This window comes from Scyliorhinus torazame, chromosome 4 (assembly GCF_047496885.1).
Source record: "Scyliorhinus torazame isolate Kashiwa2021f chromosome 4, sScyTor2.1, whole genome shotgun sequence".
NCBI classification, from domain to species: domain Eukaryota; kingdom Metazoa; phylum Chordata; class Chondrichthyes; order Carcharhiniformes; family Scyliorhinidae; genus Scyliorhinus; species Scyliorhinus torazame.
The window spans coordinates 296,060,290-296,075,750 of NC_092710.1; the positions used below are offsets into that span (position 1 = coordinate 296,060,290).

Here is a 15,461-nt window from a genome sequence, read left to right on the forward strand (position 1 = left end):
CTCACCCAAGGTGTGGTGATCCTCAGGTTAAATCACCACCAGTCAGCTCACCCTTAAAGGGGATAGCAGCCTATGGTTCTCTGGGACTGCGGCAAATTTACATTTTTTTAACCATATGCCAGAGGAGATGGTGACATCACGCCTTTGTTTTTAAATTTAGAGTACCCAATTATTTTTTTTCCAATTAAGGGGTTCATTACCATTGCATCCGTGTGAGGGTCGTCAGGCCTGATGAAGTTGAAAAACATCCCTTGTCAGAGTCCCCACTCAGCCCATGCAGCCTGGCATCTAATGGCACCCCATCCATAGACCTCTCAGATGTCCCCTGTGCTGACAGTGGGCTCACCTCTTCTTACCCACTTTCCAGCTATCACTCTGGAAGGGCAATCCCTCAGTGGCTATATCGCCACACGACCAGCAAGGACACAGGCCTTCCACACACCAGCTGCCAGACCCCTTGAAATCTTGAGGCTCACAGCCTTGAAGGGCTGCTAAGCTGGAGGGTGATGGCAACCTGAGCACTCACCTTCCATATCCCCTTCGGGGCCTGGAAAATCAGGAAACGCAATCTCGCCAACGAGAATCACATTTCCTGATTCTTACCATATTTTTCACCTGCGTCGCCAATCTCACTGAAGGCAAACACGGGCTCAATTCCACCCATTATATTTATATCACATAGCCCCCGTGACATTTTTCTTTCAGCCAACATCAAGACAGATAAACTACCTGGTCACCAGTCCCATAGCTAATAGTGGGGCATTCCTGATACAGAACTTTTGTGGTATTTATTTGAACAGAAGGCAGCGTGTCATGAACACACTACAGTAACAACTTTGCAAACTACGTTCCTGTAAGTAATCTCAACTTGAAGGCAGACAAAAGAATTGGCTTTCATGTACGGGCAAAAACAAATTGTGAAAAACATGCCCATCTTTATAACACATGAGGCTCACAAATATATAAATCAACCTTAACGCCAGCAGTACATTAACTATCGGAATATAAGTGTAAAAGTACTCAACTTTTGCATGTGCCCCACTACTAAATTTTAACACTTTACGACAATAAGCAAAGTGAAGAAACCTGTAAAAAGTATATGCATAAAATCAAATCCAATCACTCACAGCAGTAGTCGCCAGGGAATTTTCCAATTATCAACCAAAGATGTGCAGGCTAGGTGAATTGGCCATGTTAAAATTTCCCCTTAAGTGACCAGGGATGTACAGGTTAGGTGGGGTTATGGGGATAGGGCGGGGGAATGGGCCTAGATAGGGTGCTTGGTGCAGACTCAATGGGCTGAATGGCCTTCTGCATTGTAGAGATTCTATGATTCTATCTATGTTATGGCCAGGAGAAGTAGTATCACTATATACAATTAAATGTTTCTTACAATTATCCAAGAAGACTACTATAAGACCATAAACTATTACACTTCTACTAGAGAACTTGATGTTCCTTGATGTTGATCCTTTAAATCTTAAGTAACCCTATAAAGGTGCGGCAGTACATTTTGGTAGGAAGAACAGGGGAGGCGCTTATTAGGTGGAAGGTGCAGGTCTATGTGGGTTTACAAAAGGATATCAGAGTACACATACTTCAATTACGAAGTCACAATAAAGGTCAGTAAGCATATTTTTTAAAAATCAAACCAAGCACCAGGTTTTATTTCTAGAGAGACAGAATTGAAAAGTAGGGAAGCTATGTTAAACCGGCGTTGAACTTCACTTAACGGTCTGCACACAGTTCTGGTTGATACATTATAAAAGTTACTTGGAGGCAATGGAGAGAGTACAAAGAAGATTTTTAATGATGTGGGTTTACATGCTGGGTCAATTTTCTGTTGAAAAGGAAAAGTTAATGGGTGACTTAATAGAAGTCTTTAAAATTATGTAGTTTGTTAGAATGGATAGAGAGAGAGATTTGTTTCCTTGTAGGGAAGTGCATAATGAGAGGCCATTGATAGAAGATAGTAACAAGGAAATCCAATAGTGAATTCAGAAGCTACTTCTTTATGCAAAAAGCGTAGAGAACATGAAACTCGCTATACAGCAAGTGGGTGAAGTGAATACTAGAGATGCTTTTAAAAACTAGACAAAAAATTGCAGAAAAATAGAGGGCTGCAATTATAGATTTAGATGAGAAAAGATGGGAGGAGGCTCCCAGGTAGAACATAAATGCTGCCATACACCGGTCGGATTGAATGGCCCTGTTTCTGTGCCATATATCTCAAGTAACCCTATGTACATATCTGGGACACAGGGTAGAAAGTAAATTTGACCTTCCCAGCTAAAAGCTAAAGACCAAGCAACAGCCAAAATCAAAAGAGAAAAACAGTCCAGAACTTCAATTCGTGAGTTAAATCCACATTTAGAGCTGGTTCAAGCTCCAAAACTTTAAAAATTCTACCTCCTAAAACTAACTGTTCACATTGCATTGTGATCACCTCCTTAAACCACACGAAATAACTTGTAAGCTTCTGCCAGGTACTGGGGTTTGGTAAAATGAACTGTATGTGTAGTTCTGCATAAAAAGACCATATCATCTTCAACTGTGGCTCTCCAAAATAAAACGTGATATTATATGCCAATGTTATATAAAGAATTCATAAATAATGCCATTAAGAAGTTTGAATCAAAGCAAGGTTAATAAAAACTTTTCCAATCTAGTAGAAAGCAGCTACATATCAAATCTGAGAGCTTTAATGGTACTGTAAGCCAACACAATATTTTAGTTACAAAATCTAACATTTTGTGCAACGTAGCTCATGTTCAACAGAGAGAAAGACATGTCCAGGGTGAAAAGAAAATACCCAAGACAGAGTGAAGTGAACATGATTGATTATTGCTGGATGGACCATGAAGTCTAAATAGGTTGTGAAAAACTATTGTCCCCTTCTTAAAAAAACATTAACCAACGCAACTCAAATATGCTGGAGATACACAAAAACAAAACATGCCTGCTTAACAGATATGGGTGCCCAAATCTCATCCCTGCAACCCAAGCAAAATGCCCAAAGACCTCATTGCAAAATGGAATCTGACTGAGGTGCAAAACCTGGTGCCGCCTCAATTCAAAGAGCATACCAAACAAGCAGACTCCAACATTCACCAGGTATCAGATGTTGGCGTTAGCATTTTAAATTAATCCATCTTCCAGGACAAGAGACAGGTTAGGTGATGGCTTTGTGGTATTGTTACTAGGCTAGTAATCCAGAGACCCAGGGTAATGCTCTGGGGACCTGGGTTCAAATCGGTCATCCTCACCTGGTCTGGTCTACTACATGTGACTCCAGATCCACAGCAATGTGGTTGACTCTTAAATGCTCTCTGAAATGCCACTCCGTTCAAGGGGAATTCGGGATGGACAATAAATGCTGACCCAGCCAGTGATGCCCACATCCCATCAATGTTTATTTTTAAGTAGTATGTTTGGAATCATAGACTCGAGTACAAGTCAAACCAGTTTAGCATAAAAGAAGCAACAGAAAAGCATTTGATGTGAAAAATCAAACGGTCAGCATGTTTTTTATACAACTTCTTACTATAATTGTTGCCTGGTTCAAGTGTGATGTGATAATGTGGGACTTGAAAGCAAGATCCACTCTAAATAAACATCATTTGTGACTGCCACTGCTAGCTCCCTACTCTGACCTTTGTCCATTATTCTGAGTTGACAGAGTTATCACATTTTGGAAATACATGAGTAGATAGCCCAATCAAACAAAGATAAATCTGGAAACAAGATGATAGACACCACAAGATGCACCAGAAAGCATTAGAAAAAACGAAATGTCGTTGATTTTTTAAAAAAGCACAACTGAGCGTAGCTATAAACTTACAATAGATCATCAATACAAATCATTTCAAAACAAACCAACAATCCTGTATAGCTTAACAAAAAGTGAGCAGACATACCATCACACACAGAGTCGGTCCAAATTGAGTGCAGATAGTTATACATGTTCAGGACTATTTGCAAACGGTCTGAGCTCAAAAGTTGCTTTGAACAGCTGATGTTCCCTGAATTTTCCTGTAACGGGCAGGACATAAATATTAACAAAAAGGTTCAGCAGCAATGGAATAGATATAAAGTTTTCACATAATGAGGTGAATACAAGGCAAAACTTGTTCAGGCTTCACAAATACATTAAAATATTAAAACATTATTTATTTATATACTGCAGGCAGACAAGAATTCGCCACTTAACATGTTAGGAGGACCCAGTAAACATTAAAAGCACTCTAAAATGAATCTGCTTTTGTGCGTAGAAGTACAAAAATACTCCAAAATTGCCAGCAAACAATAGGTGACTTGTCCACAATGCAGAAAGCACAAACGTACTTACTGTTATCATTGCAAAACATATATTCCTGAAAATGGCTTCCTAAACAGCTTCCTGGTTGAAACTGCATACTTCCCACAAGTCACAGTTTACAATTGTTGTTAAATGTATGGCGAAATATAACCCAATTCAGACTACTCTGCAAGACCTCAAGTCTCACTTCTTGTGCTTGTGAAATGGGACACTTGCACTATTTATAATTAAGAACTGCCCATATTGTCTGAGCAAAAGTAAAATCCTACAGTTGCTGGAAATGCAAAATAACAAAAAATGCTGGAAACACTCAGCAGGTCAGGCAGCATCAGTGGGGAGAACATTTCAGTTTGATGACCTTTCATCAGAACTGCGCATCCCAGAGCTTTGAAATCCACACTACTTATTACAGGCAGCTCAACAGTACTAAACAGCTGCAACGCTACGACCAAGAAAGCAGAACAGCACCTATACTTCCTCAGAATGTCCACATTGAGTCTTACCAATTTTTACAGATGCACATAGAAAGCATTCTATCTGGCTGCATCACAGCTTGGTATGGCAACTGCTCGCCCCAAGACCGTAAGAAACTACAGAGTCGTGAACACAGCCCAGTCCATCACGTGAACCCACCTCCCATCCATTGACTCTGTTTATATCTCCCGCTGCCTTGGGAAAGCGGGAATCATAATCATTAAAATATTAAAACATTATTTATTTATATACTGCAGGCAGACAAGAATTCGCCACTTAACATGTTAGGAGGGTTTTTAAGGGTAGTTATTATGGGAGACTTTAACTTTCCAAATATTGACTGGAAAATATATAGTTCGAGTACAATAGATGGGTCGTTTTTTGTACAGTGTGTGCAGGAGGGTTTCCTGAAACAATATGTTGACAGGCCAACAAGAGGCGAGGCCACGTTGGATTTGGTTTTGGGTAATGAACCAGGCCAGGTGTTGGATTTGGAGGTAGGAGAGCACTTTGGGGACAGTGACCACAATTCGGTGACGTTTACGTTAATGATGGAAAGGGATAAGTATACACCGCAGGGCAAGAGTTATAGCTGGGGGAAGGGCAATTATGTTGCCATTAGACGTGACTTGGGGGGGATAAGGTGGAGAAGTAGGCTGCAAGTGTTGGGCACACTGGATAAGTGGGGCTTGTTCAAGGATCAGCTACTGCGTGTTCTTGATAAGTATGTACCGGTCAGACAGGGAGGAAGGCGTCGAGCGAGGGAACCGTGGTTTACCAGGGAAGTGGAATCTCTTGTTAAGAGGAAGAAGGAGGCCTATGTGAAGATGAAGTGTGAAGTTTCGGTTGGGGCGATGGATAGTTACAAGGTAGCGAGGAAGGATCTAAAGAGAGAGCTAAGACGAGCAAGGAGGGGACATGAGAAGTATTTGGCAGGAAGGATCAAGGAAAACCCAAAAGCTTTCTATAGGTATGTCAGGAATAAGCGAATGACTAGGGAAAGAGTAGGACCAGTCAAGGACAGGGATGGGAAATTGTGTGTGGAGTCTGAAGAGATAGGCGAGATACTAAATGAATATTTTTCATCAGTATTCACTCAGGAAAAAGATAATGTTGTGGAGGAGAATGCTGAGCCCCAGGCTAATAGAATAGATGGCATTGAGGTACGTAGGGAAGAGGTGTTGGCAATTCTGGACAGGCTGAAAATAGATAAGTCCCCGGGACCTGATGGGATTTATCCTAGGATTCTATGGGAGGCCAGGGAAGAGATTGCTGGACCTTTGGCTTTGATTTTTATGTCATCATTGGCTACAGGAATAGTGCCAGAGGACTGGAGGACAGCAAATGTGGTCCCTTTGTTCAAAAAGGGGAGCAGAGACAACCCCGGCAACTATAGACCGGTGAGCCTCACGTCTGTAGTGGGTAAAGTCTTGGAGGGGATTATAAGGGACAAGATTTATAATCATCTAGATAGGAATAATATGATCAGGGATAGTCAGCATGGCTTTGTGAAGGGTAGGTCATGCCTCACAAACCTTATTGAGTTCTTTGAGAAGGTGACTGAACAGGTAGACGAGGGTAGAGCAGTTGATGTGGTGTATATGGATTTCAGCAAAGTGTTTCATAAGGTTCCCCACGGTAGGCTATTGCAAAAAATACGGAGGCTGGGGATTGAGGGTGATTTAGAGATGTGGATCAGAAATTGGCTAGCTGAAAGAAGACAGAGGGTGGTGGTTGATGGGAAATGTTCAGAATGGAGTACAGTCACAAGTGGAGTACCACAAGGATCTGTTCTGGGGCCGTTGCTGTTTGTCATTTTTATCAATGACCTAGAGGAAGGCGCAGAAGGGTGGGTGAGTAAATTTGCAGACGATACTAAAGTCGGTGGTGTTGTCGATAGTGTGGAAGGATGTAGCAGGTTACAGAGGGATATAGATAAGCTGCAGAGCTGGGCTGAGAGGTGGCAAATGGAGTTTAATGTAGAGAAGTGTGAGGTGATTCACTTTGGAAGGAATAACAGGAATGCGGAATATTTGGCTAATGGTAAAGTTCTTGAAAGTGTGGATGAGCAGAGGGATCTAGGTGTCCATGTACATAGATCCCTGAAAGTTGCCACCCAGGTTGATAGGGTTATGAAGAAGGCCTATGGAGTGTTGGCCTTTATTGGTAGAGGGATTGAGTTCCGGAGTCGGGAGGTCATGTTGCAGCTGTACAGAACTCTGGTACGGCCGCATTTGGAGTATTGCGTACAGTTCTGGTCACCGCATTATAGGAAGGACGTGGAGGCTTTGGAGCGGGTGCAGAGGAGATTTACCAGGATGTTGCCTGGTATGGAGGGAAAATCTTATGAGGAAAGGCTGACGGACTTGAGGTTGTTTTCGTTGGAGAGAAGAAGGTTAAGAGGAGACTTAATAGAGGCATACAAAATGATCAGGGGGTTGGATAGGGTGGACAGTGAGAGCCTTCTCCCGCGGATGGATATGGCTGGCACGAGGGGACATAACTTTAAACTGAGGGGTAATAGATATAGGACAGAGGTCAGAGGTAGGTTCTTTACGCAAAGAGTAGTGAGGCCGTGGAATGCCCTGCCTGCTACAGTAGTGAACTCGCCAACATTGAGGGCATTTAAAAGTTTATTGGATAAACATATGGATGATAATGGCATAGTGTAGGTTAGATGGCTTTTGTTTCGGTGCAACATCGTGGGCCGAAGGGCCTGTACTGCGCTGTATTGTTCTATGTTCTATAAAGACCCCTCCCGCCCAGGTTATTCTCTCTTCCAACCTCTTCCATCGGGCAGAAGATACAAAAGTCTGAGAAAGGCACAAACAGATTCAAGAACAACTTCTTCCCTGCTGTTACCAGACTCCTGAATGACCCTCCTATGGACTGAACTGATCACTCCACGCATCTTCTCTACTGAGTATCAGCACTACGCTCCTATGCTTCACCCGATATCTATGTATTTCCTTTGTGTGTTTATCTTGTGCCCTATGTTTTTATGTGTGGAACAATCTGTCTGGACTGTACGCAGAACAATACTTTTCACTGTAGCTCAGTGCACATGACAATAAACCCAATTGTACCACTGCTATACAATGGATCCACAACCATAAAAGATAAGTTTCTGCATCAAGACCCCTCTTTAGGTGACCACAGCAGTGCCATCTAATTGACTTTACAACAACTTACAATTTGACCCAAGGCACTGCCAAAAGCAGGACTTTTGCTGGCAGCAACATTGTAAGAAAATGGAGCTACATAAAATCTGTGTGTCGTTTCAATCACGTTAAAAGTGACAAAGAATGGATAGCCTGCTCTTGACACTAAGGCAGCATCCAACCAAATACAACACAAAAAAAAAAATCAAACAAAACTGTGTGAATGGGATTGGGGCAGGAAAATCAGTAGTCGGAATCATCCTGACACAGCAAGATGTCTGGATTAGTCAGAGGCCAGTGAACATCAGTGAGGGAGATTCTCAGGAGAGGTTTCTCAGTCCAAGCATCTTCACAGTTTCATCAATGACCATCCTTTCATCATAAAGGAATGAGACTGATAATTCCTATGTTTGGCTCCTTTAATAATTCCTTCTAATTAACTTTCAACAAAGCCTCCAGAACGGGTTGAAAAGTGGAAGGTGACAATTGTATCATACAAGTGCCAGATTACAGCCATCTCCAACAAGAAAATACATAGATGTACACACTTAAATCTCATCATTGGCACGTGTTTATGTACAGGAGGGCCTTTGACATGGAAAAACGCACCAAGGAGCCTCACAGTTGTGTAATCAGATTTTTAAAAAATCAACAGTCAAAAAAACATGAGGAGGACCGACCAAAATCTTTAGAACATAGAAAATACAGCACGGAACAGGCCCTTCGGCCCACGATGTTGTGCCGAACCTTTGTCCTAGATTAATCATAGATTATCGTTGAATTTACAGTGCAGAAGGAGGCCATTCGGCCCTTTTGAGTCTGCACCGGCTCTTGGAAAGAGCACCCTTCCCAAACTCAACACCTCCACCCAACACCAAGGGCAATTTTGGACACGAAGGGCAATTTATCATGGCCAATCCACCTAACCTGCACATCTTTGGACTGTGGGAGGAAACCGGAGCACCCGGAGGAAACCCATGCAGACATGGGGAGGATGTGCAGACTCCGCACAGACAGTGATCCAAGCCGGAATCGAACCTGGGACCCTGGAGCTGTGAAGCAATTGTGCTATCCACAATGCTACCGTGCTGCCCGTAAGAACAAATAAATCTACACTATATCATTTTACCGTAATCCATGTACCAATCCAATAGCTGCTTGAAGGTCCCTAATGTTTCCGACTCAACTACCTCCACAGGCAGTGCATTCCATGCCCCCACTACTCTCTGGGTAAAGAACCTACCTCTGATATCCCTCCTATATCTTCCACCTTAAATTTATGTCCCCTTGTAATGGTTTGTTCCACCCGGGGAAAAAGTCTCTGACTGTCTACTCTATCTATTCCCCTGATCGTCTTATAAACCTCTATCAAGTCGCCCCTCATCCTTCTCCGTTGTAATAAGAAAAGGCCTAGCACCCTCAACCTTTCCTCGTAAGACCTACTCTCCATTCCAGGCAACATCCTGGTAAATCTCCTTTGCACCTTTTCCAAAGCTTCCACATCCTTCCTAAAATGAGGCGACCAGAACTGTACACAGTACTCCAAATGTGGCCTTACCAAAGTTTTGTACAGCTGCATCATCACCTCACGGCTCTTAAATTCAATCCCTCTGTTAATGAACGCGAGCACACCATGGGCCTCCTTCACAGCTCTATCCACTTGAGTGGCAACTTTCAAAGACGTATGAACATAGACCTCAAGATCTCTCTGCTCCTCCACATTGCCAAGAACTCTACCGTTAACCCTGTATTCCGCATACATATTTGTCCTTCCAAAATGGACAACCTCACACTTTTCAGGGTTAAACTCCATCTGCCACTTCTCAGCCCAGCTCTGCATCCTATCTATGTCTCTTTGCAGCCGACAACAGCCCTCCTTACTATCCACAACTCCACCAATCTTCGTATCGTCTGCAAATTTACTGACCCACCCTTCAACTCCCTCATCCAAGTCATTAATGAAAATCACAAACAGCAGAGGACCCAGAACTGATCCCTGCGGTACGCCACTGGTAACTGGGATCCAGGCTGAATATTTGCCATCCACCACCACTCTCTTACTTCTATCGGTTAGCCAGTTTGTTATCCAACTGGCCAAATTTCCCACTATCCCATGCCTCCTTACTTTCTGCAGAAGCCTACCATGGGGAACCTTATCAAATGCCTTACTAAAATCCATGTACACTACATCCACTGCTTTACCTTCATCCACATGCTTGGTCACCTCCTCAAAGAATTCAATAAGACTTGTAAGGCAAGACCTACCCCTCGCAAATCCGTGCTGACTATCCCTAATCAAGCAGTGTCTTTCCAGATGCTCAGAAATCCTATCCTTCAGTACCCTTTCCATTACTTTGCCTACCACCGAAGAAAGACTAATTGGCCTGTAATTCCCAGGGTTATCCCTAGTCCCTTTTTTGAACAGGGGCACGACATTCGCCACTCTCCAATCCCCTGGTACCACCACTGTTGACAGTGATGACGAAAAGATCATTGCCAACGGCTCTGCAATTTCATCTCTTGCTTCCCATAGAATCCTTGGATATATCCCGTCAGGCCCAGGGGACTTGTCTATCCTCAAGTTTTTCAAAATGCCCAACACATCTTCCTTCCTAACAAGTATTTCCTCGAGCTTACCAATCTGTTTCACACTGTCCTCTCCAACAATATCGCCCCTCTCATTTGTAAATACAGAAGAAAAGTACTCGTTCAAGATTTTTCCTTTCTCTTCAGACTCAATCTCCCGCTACTGTCCTTGATCGGACCTACCCTCGCTCTAGTCATTCTCATATTTCTCACATATGTGTAAAAGGCCTTGGGGTTTTCCTTGATCCTACCTGCCAAAGATTGTTCATGCCCTCTCTTAGCTCTCCTAATCCCTTTCTTCAGTTCCCTCCTGGCTATCTTGTATCCCTCCAATGCCCTGTCTGAACCTTGTTTCCTCAGCCTTCCATAAGTCTCCTTTTTCCTCTTAACAAGACATTCAACCTCTCTTGTCAACCATGGTTCAGCACTAGACCATCTCTTCCCTGCCTGACAGGGACATACATATCAAGGACACGTAGTACCTGTTCCTTGAACAAGTTCCACATTTCACTTGTGTCCTTCCCTGACAGCCTATGTTGCCAACTTACGCACTTCAACTCGTCTGACAACATCGTATTTACCCTTCCCCCAATTGTAAACCTTGCCCTGTTGCACGCACCTATCCCTCCCCATTACTAAAGTGAAAGTCACAGAATTGTGGTCACTATCTCCAAAAATAAATTATTAAAGAAGTGGATTTTAAGGAGCGGCCTAAAGGATGTGAAGATATTGGATAGATTTGGGGTGGAATTCCTTGGCAGTGAAGATATAGCAATCAATGTTGGGACAAAGGATGGGGAGCTGTACAAGAGGCTAGAGTTGGAGGAAATACAGTATGCATGGTCTGCAGGGATCAAGAAAGCAGATCACCACCATCTTCTCAAAAGTAGTTAGGGATGAGCAATAAATGCTGTCCTGGTCATCAACACACACATCCAAAGAAAGAATATTACAACAAAACAAAATCAAAATTTCACTCCCTCACTGGAGCATCAGTGTTGAGTGTTACACTTAAAGAAATGGAGTAGGTATGAACCCAACATCTTGTGCCTCAGAAGCACGCTGCCAACTGAGCTACAGCCGACAGTCTGTCAATTCCCAGCATGTCCATTTCTGAAATGGATTTAAACTCACTAAACTAATGCAAGGAGTTGAGAGAAATTAAACGAGGGATTTATTAACAGAAAATGTTGATTTTTAAACCAACATTCCTAGTAAAACACAATGCAAAAATTATTAATGGAATTATTAACCGATTTGGCAACAACAAGTCCCACAAATACTCCAACGGTCAGTTTCCATGAAATATACAAATAATTGCCAGAGTAGAAATCACTGCAATTTAGTGAAATATTAATGGATGGGTTACTTAGCTTTCCAGCCTTACCAAACTGCAGCACATTTTGGGGAGTATGACTGACAAAAGCCATAAGTTTTCATAACAATACATGCTGCTAACAGGCCCCATTAATCTATTCTTCCCTTGTCTCTACTTTGTTGTGCCATCCCACAAGACAGGTAATAAGGGAACTTTGTGGAGAAATAGAACCTACTAAGACCACCCTGCAATACAGCATCAGTGCACTAATGTACTCTGAACATATCAGCAGTAATTATGAAAGTCACTTTTGAGTGTAACAAGCTGTCTTGGACTGAAAAGTCACAGGATAGGGAAATATGTACAAATTCTCAGCACTGCGATCACCAATTAATATAATTACTCAATAATCATGTGGCATGATCAACCACAATAAACAATATCAGCCATGAACTCATACTGGCATCCTCAATGGCTTGCATTTCACTAGATTGTATTTCATCAATATAGTGTTAGATCTCAATACATGCTCCTTGCAATTTATCACAATCATTCCATTTAATCTTTATTAAGCATTCGTTTTTCTCCTTTAAATTTCCTTTCGGATATTAACACAGAGGAAAACAGAGAACAAAGTCTGTGAGAGAGAGAGCGAAAACGAGAGAGAGCACACTCACCCCTGGTCACACCTACATTCAGAACATTATTTTCTATTCTTCCTGCACCTGGAATAGGACATGAATTCACTACGTGTGATTTTGTAATTCAAAAACAAGGCACAAGTTTACGTTCTTGTGTAACATGAAGTCAACTTTCATTAAATTAAGCTATTTAACTTTCAACATTTAATCCACCAATTTAAAACTGTATTCCAGATTAACCTATTTGATAGCACTTTATATAACTCTAAATTATTTTCCAACCTGAAACTCGTATCTCTATTCTTTTACCAGTACTTGTGGGACCTTGTGTGCATACTGGCCGTTACATTTAACTACAATAACACATAACTGACTATAATACTCATTTTGGTTTGTGTACTTTTGTACATCTTCTGTTATTTCCTTCCTTCATGAAGCACTTTCCTTCTCTAATTTTCTCTCCTCCTTCAAGATGTTCCTTAAAACCCACCTCTGACCAAGCTTTTAGTCACCTACTGAATCTTAATATTTCATGTGGCTCATGTCAAATTTTGTTTGATGTTGCTCCTGTGAAGTGCTTTTGGACACTTTGTGATGTTGAAGCTATTATAAATGAAAGTTGTTGTTTATACTTGACCACAATAAATATCACCAATCTTCCACCGTCACATTTGGTCTGCCTGTTTCCATCCTAGTTTTCTATCAAGTGCAAATATGAACATTTTACATTGAATTTGAATCGAAGTTACTGAATAAATTAAAAAGCTAGTGATTCCATACAATCCTATTGGACTTTAACCTGGTGTTGGAAGACCTCTTACTGTGCCCACTCCAGTCCAACACTGGCATCTCCATATCATAAATTAAAAACACCAGCGATGCCAAAATGAGCTTTGGAGGACCTGACTTTGTACTTCTCCCAGCACCACATTGTCCCTCTAACCAGTACTTTTCTCCTACCCTTCAGCTAATTTCTTATCAATACCCAGATATGGTCCTGAATCACTGGTTTCAAATTGAGTTATTACTTTTTAAATGTGGAACTTTGTCAAATGCCTTATCGATGTCAGAGTACTCAACATCAAGAGACTTTTAGCTGTTGACCTGGTGTTACTTCAACAATATCATGCAATTAGGTAACACCTTTATTGAATAAAATATTCCACAGCCCTTCACATCAGCATTATCAAACAAAATTTGGTAACTTGGGGGCATGCCACCCATGGTCACCAATAGTGGAGCAATTAAAAATCAACTACAGGGCACCAGCAGTGGAAAAGCAGAAATTTCAGATGGTGGTAGGACTGGAGAAAGGTACAGTGAAAGGGAGGGGTAAGGCCACAGAGGGATTTGAAAACGAGGATGAGAATTTTAAATGTTGTCATTGTCAGAAGGGTAGTGAGTCATTGTAGATCAGTGAACACAGAAAGGGGTGCCAGGTGAACAAGACTCAAATGAGAGTTAGGACACCCAGGCAGCAGAGTTTGGGATCAGTTCAATCATTTGGGGGGGGGGGGGGGGGAGGGGCGAGTGGAAAATGGGAAACTGACTAGGAGAGAACATCGTTTCCTCTAACATCGTTTCCTCTAAGCTCTGCCTTTGGAACAGTCAAGTTATGTGAGGATTTCAGCAGCCAATTCTCCCTCAAGTTGTTTGATCTGTCAGCACCATTTCCCTACAAAGTCATTACGGACATTTTCTGGGTTGTCGGCACAAAACAAGCCTCAAACACAGTACCTTGGTGACATGGTTCGCAATGTTTACTACCTCTTGCTCATCTTCGGTGGTAAAGAATATATGCATCTGGATGAAAAGGCGCCACATCAGCAGGTGGGATAGATGGGAGCTGGAGGGGAGCCAAGCGGGGTTAACACACATCCTTTCTTTGTGCATTTTGAACAAGACAGGACAAATTAACACGCAACAGCGGATGCGGCTCAACAGACAAGCAACTGGGAGGAAGGGACAGTGAGAGGCTTGGTGGGACTGTGCGGCCATCAAACACTCGCTACCAAGGCACCTACTGAGATGTTACTGAACGCCTCCCCCAAGCTGTGGAACTGCGGGATGCACTCCTCACAGACCCGCACCGGCCGCGCGTTCCTCGCCACGCAGCCGATCAGAGCCGCTCCGCTCCGGGCGAAGCCCCGCAGCAGCTGCCGGCAGCTCTCGCTCAAATCCAGCCGATCGGCACCCGAGGTCATCCACCAGGCGGCGGCGGCGGCGCTGTCCCAGTCAGGCGGCCCGCCGCCGGCCTCCCGCACCCTGCGGGGCAGAGGCCCATCCGCCCGGTACACGTCCCGCCCGAGCGGCGGGGGGCCCGGCCTCTCCGGCGAGAGGTCATCGCTGCTGCGGAAAGCCGCACCTCCCAGCGGGCCGCCGCTGAGGAGACACAGTAAAATGGCGCCCAGGAACCCGGCGCCGCTCATCTCCGGCCGCCGCTGCTGGGTGACTCCGCGCCTGCGCACTCGCCGCCGCCTGTTGTTTGTGCCGGGGAGAGGGTAACCGTGACGTCGGCGCAGTGACGGCCCGGCCTGGCCTCACGTTGGTCTGTGACACTGACCCCTTCTGGTTGAGGAGGAGGTCCACACTCTGCAGCCAGGTGATGGCTCAGGCAACTGGGTGGGTGTATCTGGGCAGATATACCGTCTGCTGCCTGAGAGGGTGGTGGAAACGGTTACAATAGTAACTTTCAAAAGAAAATTGAAAAGAGGATGGCACTATGCTTAGCACTACTGCCTCACAGCACAGGGCACCCGGGTTCAATTCCGACCTTGGTCACTGTGTGGAGTTTGCACGTTCTATTGGTGTCTGCGTGGGTTTCGTCCCAGTGCTCCGGTTTCCTCCCACAGTCCCAAGTGTGACAATATGGATATTGTATGGTAAATGAACGATTAACGATATTATGTAAATGCATCTAACCACCAGATGGTGATCAAAGAACAAAGAACAAACAAAGAAAT

General features: G+C 43.4%; 1 protein-coding gene across 3 annotated transcripts in view; it reads right to left on the minus strand.

Annotated features, from left to right (window-relative positions):
• The window catches only part of ostm1 (osteoclastogenesis associated transmembrane protein 1), a 41,868-nt gene extending 26,902 nt beyond the window's left edge, over positions 1-14,966 (minus strand). Inside the window, exons 1-3 of one of the 3 annotated variants that reach the window (XM_072499959.1) lie at positions 14,236-14,506; positions 12,535-12,582; positions 3,918-4,032 (exon numbers count right to left, since the gene is read on the minus strand). In XM_072499959.1, coding sequence (XP_072356060.1) covers positions 3,918-3,963 — 46 coding nt within the window. In that variant the 5' untranslated portion in view covers positions 3,964-4,032; positions 12,535-12,582; positions 14,236-14,506. The other 2 variants (XM_072499957.1, XM_072499958.1) reach the window with 2 other exon arrangements.
• Positions 14,967-15,461: the final 495 nt, after the last annotated feature.